Raw genomic sequence first — 8,592 nt, forward strand, 5'->3', positions numbered from 1 at the left:
TGAATCCTTATACAAATATGGACGGAGGCAACAAAGGATTTTCTAATTACTCTGCTGTAAATTATGATAGAAGAAGGTTATCGGTGAGCCAGAGTGATCCTGTTAATGATTCTGACATTAATGATATACCTAGAGGAAGAGCAGTATTTAATGCTTCTTATAAAGATTCTCCTCAATTTAAACCTTCAGAATTTATTACGCCAAGCGGGATTCATAATGGTATTTTAAATGACTTCAATAATCAAAAAACGGATAGTTTTGAGCTTGGTAATTCCAGAAGAAGATTATCAGTAACAGGAATGCTTTCTCAAAGAGCCCAAGAAACATTTGAATCAAAAGCTGAAGAAGTAATTGGTAATGATTCTGGTAATTCTGAATTACAAAGGGGAATTGGGTATGTTTGTAGAAAAGGACTAAAACCTGAGAGTCCTAATCAAGATGATTTTTTTATATTGAAAACTGAAAATTGGGGATTATTTGGTGTATTTGATGGACATGGACCATTTGGACATGATGTAAGTAACTTTATTCAAAAAGATATGCCAGCATTAATTTTAAAAGACAAACAATGGAAGACTCATCCACAAGATGTACTTCACTATGCATTTATTAAAGCAAATCAAAGATTGCAAGAGCATGTTTTAGAGACAAATCAATTTGATTGTAGCCTTTCTGGAACTACTGCGACAGTCATTCTTCATTTACCTTTAGAAAATCGAATTATTGCAGCTCATGTTGGCGATTCTAGATCCGTACTTGCAAGGTGGTCGAGATCAGGAAGAGTTTTAGAAGCTGTAGATCTTACCAATGATCACAAACCTAACTCAGAATCTGAAAAAAGAAGAATTATTGCAGCAGGAGGTCAAGTAAAAAGAATAGAAGGAGATATCCCTTACCGTGTATTTATTAAAGGAAAAATGTATCCTGGGCTTGCAATGAGCAGAGCTATTGGTGATACTCTTGGATATCAAGCTGGTATTATTCCTGAACCTGATATAAATACTTTTCAGATACAACCAGAAAAGGATGCTTTTATTTTAATTTGTTCAGATGGTGTTTGGGAGTTCATTTCTTCTCAAGAAGCTGTAGATATCGTTGCAGAAGGAGGTTCTTCTGATGCACAGCTTTCTGCTGAGAAACTTGCAAGGGAGGCTTGGAGGAGATGGATTCAAGAAGAAGGAAATGTTGTTGATGATATTACTGTTCAGGTTATTTATCTTCAATCTTAAATAAGTGTTTTGAGATTATTATTCTCAAGGTAATGATTAAATTAATAAGCAAGATTAAGAAAATAAAATGGATTATTGTTTCTTTTTTGACAACAAATAATTTCACAGAAAATATAAATTATGTAAATTGATTGTTATTTTTTTTTTTCATATTTTAAATTGTATTATTGGAAATTAGAAATTTAATTAAATACTTAAATTATTAAAAGAATTTCAAGATACTTAAAATTAATTGATTGATTTTAGTATCTGAGTGGAATTATATTTGTTGTATCTCTTAGTTTAATTGACCATTAAATTTATCAGTATTATTTAAATAGTTTTTTCCTTTTTTATTATTTTTTTAAATGCAATTTTAGCTACATGTGGAAAAAATGCATGCATTTGGCGGCAAATACTATTCCATTACAAAAAAAAAGTTATTTGATTATTGAAAAATAAATGCTATTAAAATAAGGATTTGTAAATTTTTCTTTAACAAGAAGAATAGAAAACTTATAGAAAGCACTTTGAAATGAATGATTTGGTGAATGAAATGAAGGTCAAAATGAATGATAGTTGAGTAATGCAAATAATTCTTCTCTATAATACAAAATTTGTTCATATTCAGACAAATATAGCTGTACAATTGAACAAATTTTGAGAATATTTGAAGCTAACTATTAAAAAAAAAAAGAAAAATTAATTTATCATTAAACACAAACTTATAATAATTAATTACAATAAGTTTTTTATATATTAAGCCATTGCTGTGGGGTGGCGCCTAATCCGTTATTCTAAATATCTTATTCTGATCACTCAAAAGTGCAAAAATGCACTATTTGTCTATTTTGAGTCATATAAATAAGTGAGGGGGAAAGGTGCAAATGTTTATTTTTTACTTGAACAATTAGGAATCCTGGGGATCTTGGAAATTAGAAAGTTTCATAAATCTTGCTTGAAATAAAGAATTAACTACTTGGTTAATTTGACTCATTTACTACTGATATTGGAAAAGAAAAAGAAAAATTTGTTTAGATAGGAAATAAAGTGATTTAAAGCAAATTTATAAAATAAATCATTCAATTTAGTTGTAAAAGCGAATATTATATTCAATAGACGCGTATATGGTAATAAGAAGGTTTCTATTAAAACTTTTAATCTTTGAATAAGCATCTTTAAGAATAAAATTATGATAAATTTCAAAATGTTTAAAAAATCATCAGATTATAAAATCCAGGTACTAATACAATTAGTATTAATTTGTTTTTTTATGCTTTTGGGACAAATCAAAGGAGATAAGACAAATACAAAATTTACAGGTTGGATAAGTGAAGGTTTAATTTCATCAGTTAATAATGAAACAGCACTATCAGAATGTAAAATGTTATTACCCTATGGAGTTGACCAGAAAGAAATTATTAAGGTAGCATTTTATTGTAAAGATGATGAGATTATTTCGTATATTGGAGTCAATAACCAAGTTGTAGATCATTCTAGTGCTAATTATATTGATGAAATCCAGAATCTTAAGATTGGATGTTCAAATGGTTATTCTTTTATCTCATTTGGAGGATCTAAATTAAGTCATTATAATAATACTAGTCCAGGATACCCAATAGTGGTTTCGTCTATTACTGCTGGTTTCACTCCAGGAGGATCTTCAAGAATCCCCTCTCTTGTATTATTGGAAGGTTATTTCTCACAAATTCATTCATTCTCTATTAGAAGAAGAGTTAGTTCTTTGGAATCAACTAATTCTAGAAAATGGTCAGGAGAAAAGTTTATTGGAGGTTGTTTTGCCTTATTACCAATTTCTCAACCTGGAAATTTAATATATTCAATAGCAGGTATTGGATTTATATCAAAGGGAAATGCACCAAGTACTTTAACTTATTCAAGTAAGGGTATATATTTAAAGAATATGATATATACAGTTGGGAAAGTATTTCCAGAATGTCAAACTCTAGAAGGCCCTGAAAATAATCACAAGAAGAAAAACCCTGTTGTATATTATTCCATAATGTGCCCAAATGGCCACTTTAATAAGTTCAGAACTTACAAGAAATATTCTTTTGGTACAGCAAATTTAGCTTCTATAGAGGTAAGTTTAAGAGATAAAAAAATCTTTAATATTATGAATTGTGAATATTAACTATTTTATTTTGTTTTGTTTAATTTTTGGATATATTTTATTTTTTTTCTCTATTTAATAACTAATTTAGGTTGAATGTAATGACTATGATATTAAAGTGGAAAATTCGATTCATAACTCTCTTTTGAGATTAGGAGAACATAAAGGAGGACCATGGATTAAACATGAAAGAGTTGACGATTTGACTTCTTTATATATTGCATATTTTAATTCGACATCAAAGGAAAGTTGCAAAGGATCAAATACATGCAATCCAATTGCCTTGAGATATTTCAATAAAGAGGGTAAAGAATTCTCAACATTTATAAATACTCAATTTGGAGTTAAAAGATCATTAAAGAGGAAGAATGCTATCAGAGAAAGGCTCTGGGTTGGAAAGAACCCAAATATGATTTGTACAGGTATTAATAAAGATGGTCAAATAACAAGTTTTGGTATTGGATACAAAGAAATGATAGAACCAACTCCATTGTTTATTGATGCTGTAAAGATGGTAAAACCAGAAATCATTGCTTACCCAATATCTTTACAAAGAAATCAAACAATCAATACCGCCATATCATATAACCCAAATGATATGCAAATCTCCTTCTTATCCAGTAAAGCAACAGGTTGTAACTATTCATACTCACCTGGAAAAGAAACTACAAGCAAAAACACTATTCAAGTTCATGCCCAGTGCAAGTATGACTCTAATGGAAATCCACAATATATTAATAAACTAATTCTATTCATTGATAGCTATACCCAAGAACTTAAACGTATTGCTGGTATATGTAGTAATAATCTTAAGAATTCAAAGAAGAGTGATAAAAATGAAAATACAGAAGATGATGAAAAATTAAATATTGAAATTGAACGTAAACTTAAACAAGAAGATCAAAGTAAATTGATTAATATGTTTGATCATGACAAGTGGCCGTTGAATAAATGGGCGCCATCTCCATTTAGAGTACAGCATGCATCCCCATATAAACAAATGCATGCAGAAAATGGCGGGGAATTATATCAGAATAGTTTGGATTTGTCATTTGCATTTGGGCAATCAATTTCAAATAATATAATGGTTGTATCATCTCAATCAAGTCCCTTTAATTCTATTTATTTAGGATATAATACAGAGAGTACTAATCCAGTAATGTTGACAACAAGATTGAGTGATTTGAATTCAAATAAGAAGACTTTATTAATGCAGTACTCAAGCTTTTTGGTTCCAAGCACAATTACTTACTGGGAAATCCCAAGTGTTGATGGTAATGTAGTTTATACTGATTCAATTTGCGTTGAATTAGAACAAAGAAATGGTAATATAATTGGTATTGGTTTTGAAGGTTCTATGTCATCGGTACCTTATGATACTTTAGATGAAAATGTTAGTGTAATAAAGTCATCAAGTAATGAGGAAGGTAATAATGGTTTGCTTGGTGGAAAATTGGAGGTTTTAGGAAAACAGAATAATGGATTGATAATAGAAAACAAGATTAACAAAGATAAATGTGAGAAATTGGCATATAACACGCCATTAATGGATTTTTTGAAGGATTTAAATCAGCAGAACTCTACAGAGGCTGAGATTGGAAGTCCATTTACAGTAACTTGTCCAAATTGTACAGAAATTGAATACATCAAAGCACATCATATAATTGATGGGCCAATTATTGGACTTGAATGGAAATGTACAGGAACTAACAATGTTGAGACAGTTTCTTTAGGTGGAAGATCTCCATCTCAATTGACAACTCAGCTATTTAATAAAGTTCAGCCAAAAATGATTGAGCTAGCTTTTAGTGTAAAGGTAAGAAAGAATGAAAATAAGTCAAAATCTCATGAAAAAGAAAGTATTATTCCAGGTCCTGCATTTTTCTCAATAGATGGGTATGCTAGCTCTGGGAAGATTCAACAATTACTTTACTATAGAATAAAAGATGCTTCTCTTGGTCCAACAATAACATGGGAAAGTGATGAGAAATTAAAACACGAAAAGCATGTATTGAGAACAGTTTGTGGTTCACTTTCACCATCTCAGGGAATACTTTCACTTGGTTTTGGATTTGAATATCTTCCTTTAAAATGTTCTGATGAGGAAGTTAAGCCAAATATGATTCCAGTAGATAATAAGTACACAGGAAATGTTCCAAGCGTAATTGTAAATGGTCCAAGAATTTCACAAAAAGTGGACTCAATTCATCCACATTGTAGTCAATTCCAAGGTGGATCTGCAAGAACAAGGCTCAGTAATTGGATTATTTCATTTTCTTGTTTAGATGATGATATTAAAGGAGAGGTTCCATTTTCTAAGCTTACAGTCTTAAGATCAAATACAAATTCTAAAGGCTTTGCTGGACCCATTAAAGTTTTGTCTTTCCAGTGTCCAGATGAGAAAACTTCAGTTTCTGTTGGTGAAAATGACTCTGAATTGAATCAAATGACTTCACAAAGCTTTGATCTCTCAAAGGTTGGATCAACATTAGTTGTGGACTTTTCCCCACTAAATGTAGTTCCTTCGCAGGTTAAACTTAACCCTCCATATTCTTCAGAATCTGCCTCTACCAAATCTACAACATTGACAAATGTATCAGGATTTAATGAGATTTCAACTTCTAGTGATTCAATTTATGGAGTTTGTTTTGAGCTAACTAGTGATGGAAAAATTGCAGGCATTACTTTTGCAAACAAGCCATCCAAGAAGAAGAAAAGTAGTTCAAGCACTTTAAAGAAATTGGGAAAAATCTTTTCATAAAGAATAAAAAAAAAGTATTACATTAGTAACATAATATTAATAGCCTATTTCTTAAACTCTTTCTTTATCTTTAGATGGCAATGAGTTGTTGTTATTATTTTACCTACTTGCTACAATTCTTTAGTATCATTTTTTAAAGTACTGTATGCATGCATGCATACATGCATGTGGACAGATAAATATTTAATTTCAAAAAAAAGGAAATATTAAATAAGTAAAAGGAATGAGTTGGATGGGATTGATGTTAGTATGTAAATAATAGAACTTATTAGCCATATCTTCAATTTATTCCAACTTTTACTCTTATTCTGTGTGGATTATAAAAATCCAAACAATTGTTTTTAAGCCAAAACAATGAACGTATGGGTAGCCATTACAAAAATAACCACTTTATCAAATAGAATTAGCTTTGAAATTTATAATTCTTAAAAATATTAATAATTTACCAGTGGTCATATTCAGTTCTATCTTTTAATATTTGTGATTCAAATCTGGAATGTGCTATCAAAAATAAAATGCATGGAATTATATACAAAGCTTGGATTCCCGCCAAAATTAAATAATGTAATGGTAAGTTAAATATTTGACTTGGATCTCCCTTATTAAGAATATAACTGCAATATAATAAATTGATGGGGACTGATGCAATTAATAAGAGAAGGGAGTGAAACACCATACTTCCCATAGGAATTAATCTCCATATAAAAGATTTTCTCATCTTTCTAAATAAGTATTTTGCGAGCATTACAGGAGATTCAAAAAAACATATAATAGATGAAGTAACAAAAGGTGCCAAAACCAATCTATAGTCATCATTATAAAAGAGATAATACCATGAGAAACTTGAAAGTACGTATGAAATAATTACAGCTAGAAATGCTGACCATGGAAAAATTAAACTTGAGAATTTTACTTTAGGGAATGCGTATTCTCCTCCAATTTGATTACTGGTATATACAGGACTGTATAAACTATGATTAATATAATTTTGGAAGGAATTATTACCTAATAGACTGGATTCTTCCTGTTTTGCAGGAGATATATTAGGAGATTTTGTAACAATATGTTTAGTAGAGCCAGCTGTTGTATCATGATAAATAATAGCTAATTCCCCTTCATTTGGAGCTAAACCTTCCTCTATATGCTCTTTTGAAGGCAGAATTTTGTCCATATCGCTCATTTTTCTCCCAATAACTCCAACTCTTTCGGAACCTCTATCTTAATTTATTTTTCGACCTCTTTCCACACTTTTTTCTGAATCCATTTTTCTTTTTACAAGTATGAATTAAAATATTGACTTCTTTTTTAATAAGTGTTTAAAATAGTATTGTAATTATTTAATAATTAGGAATTCAATTTAACATTATTATTGAGATTAACTTACTTTTTGTTTATTTGTATGTTAATAAAGTAATAGAAATATTGTTAGTTTGTATAATTTCTTTTCTATTTTTTTATAAATATGTTTTTAATACTTAAATTCAAAGCTTCCATGAATTTTATATTGATCTTTAAATCACTAATAATATTGAGCCAGAATGTTTCAAGTTAGATTTACTTGACTAATCCTGGAAGCTTTATTATTTATAAAGTATAATATTTATTAGCAACTCAAAGTTGCATGAGTTTAATATTTAATGCCTTACTTTTTTGTTATTTGCAGACCAACACTAACAATATTCCCAATAATTAACTTTAATTAAAATAATAAATTGAAAAATTACTGATATCACTTATTTCTAACTACTAACTGTGTTATAGAAGTGATTATGAATTTAACCTTACTAATTTTATATTTATTAAATCACCAAAATTTTTAACTTATTTTTTCTCAATTTTATGGTCAATTTTGTGATCAGATCTTTAAATTTAAACAAATATTACTATACACTTGAAAATAAGTTTGGCGCCAAAATGCGAATTTAATATTAATAAATTATTAAAAAAACTAAAATTGTTATGTAAATTAAATGTTTTTGACGATTAGAATTTGAATATTTCACAAAGATCTACTTCTTTCTTTTCTTTTTCCCAAATTTCTTGAAGAAAATAAGGCTTCCTCCTGCAAACATGCATACAACAAGTATAAAGATAAAAATAATTACTAAAGGATGACTAAATATGGATTGATTTGTCTCTTTATTAATAAACTGTTCTTCATTATCAACTAATGCAAGTTTTGGAGGAATTGTTTTGCCTTTTTTATTTTCATCAGGATCGTCTAATGTGACTGGACCTTGTTTTCCAATTTTAACCTTTTCACCATCTTTAATTATTTGGCCCTGCGATTGCAAAGCCTGTTCTCTTTCTTTATTGGCTCTTAATTCTTCTATTTTTGTTTTATTAGAAGCTTCTAAGGCCTCTTTAGATCCTCTATCAAATACACCACTACTAACTTGAGCCATTTGACTATCTGAAAGTAATTCCAAATTGGGTGTTTGACCATTTGCTATATCTGAAATATATTGCACGCCAGTTTGACGATTACA

General features: G+C 29.3%; 5 protein-coding genes across 5 annotated transcripts; 3 read left to right on the forward strand and 2 right to left on the reverse strand.

Annotated features, from left to right (window-relative positions):
• Positions 1–17: 17 nt before the first annotated feature.
• Positions 18–1,229, forward strand: Chro.50429 (PP2C). The annotated part of the gene is made up of 1 exon (XM_660875.1): positions 18–1,229. The coding sequence occupies one exon, from the start codon at positions 18–20 to the stop codon at positions 1,227–1,229; it is 1,212 nt and encodes a 403-aa protein (XP_665967.1).
• Positions 1,230–2,400: 1,171 nt separating this feature from the next.
• Positions 2,401–3,363, forward strand: Chro.50430 (hypothetical protein). The annotated part of the gene is made up of 1 exon (XM_660876.1): positions 2,401–3,363. One exon carries the CDS (start codon positions 2,401–2,403, stop codon positions 3,361–3,363), a length of 963 nt encoding a protein of 320 aa, XP_665968.1.
• Positions 3,364–3,751: 388 nt separating this feature from the next.
• On the forward strand, positions 3,752–6,103 carry Chro.50431 (hypothetical protein). The annotated part of the gene is made up of 1 exon (XM_660877.1): positions 3,752–6,103. One exon carries the CDS (start codon positions 3,752–3,754, stop codon positions 6,101–6,103), a length of 2,352 nt encoding a protein of 783 aa, XP_665969.1.
• A 442-nt stretch (positions 6,104–6,545) lies between these two features.
• Chro.50432 (hypothetical protein) lies at positions 6,546–7,283 on the reverse strand. The annotated part of the gene is made up of 1 exon (XM_660878.1): positions 6,546–7,283. One exon carries the CDS (start codon positions 7,281–7,283, stop codon positions 6,546–6,548), a length of 738 nt encoding a protein of 245 aa, XP_665970.1.
• An 829-nt stretch (positions 7,284–8,112) lies between these two features.
• On the reverse strand, positions 8,113–8,508 carry Chro.50433 (hypothetical protein). The annotated part of the gene is made up of 1 exon (XM_660879.1): positions 8,113–8,508. One exon carries the CDS (start codon positions 8,506–8,508, stop codon positions 8,113–8,115), a length of 396 nt encoding a protein of 131 aa, XP_665971.1.
• Positions 8,509–8,592: the final 84 nt, after the last annotated feature.

Source organism: Cryptosporidium hominis, assembly GCF_000006425.1.
Source record: "Cryptosporidium hominis TU502 chromosome 5 CHRO015156, whole genome shotgun sequence".
In the NCBI taxonomy this organism is placed as follows: domain Eukaryota; phylum Apicomplexa; class Conoidasida; order Eucoccidiorida; family Cryptosporidiidae; genus Cryptosporidium; species Cryptosporidium hominis.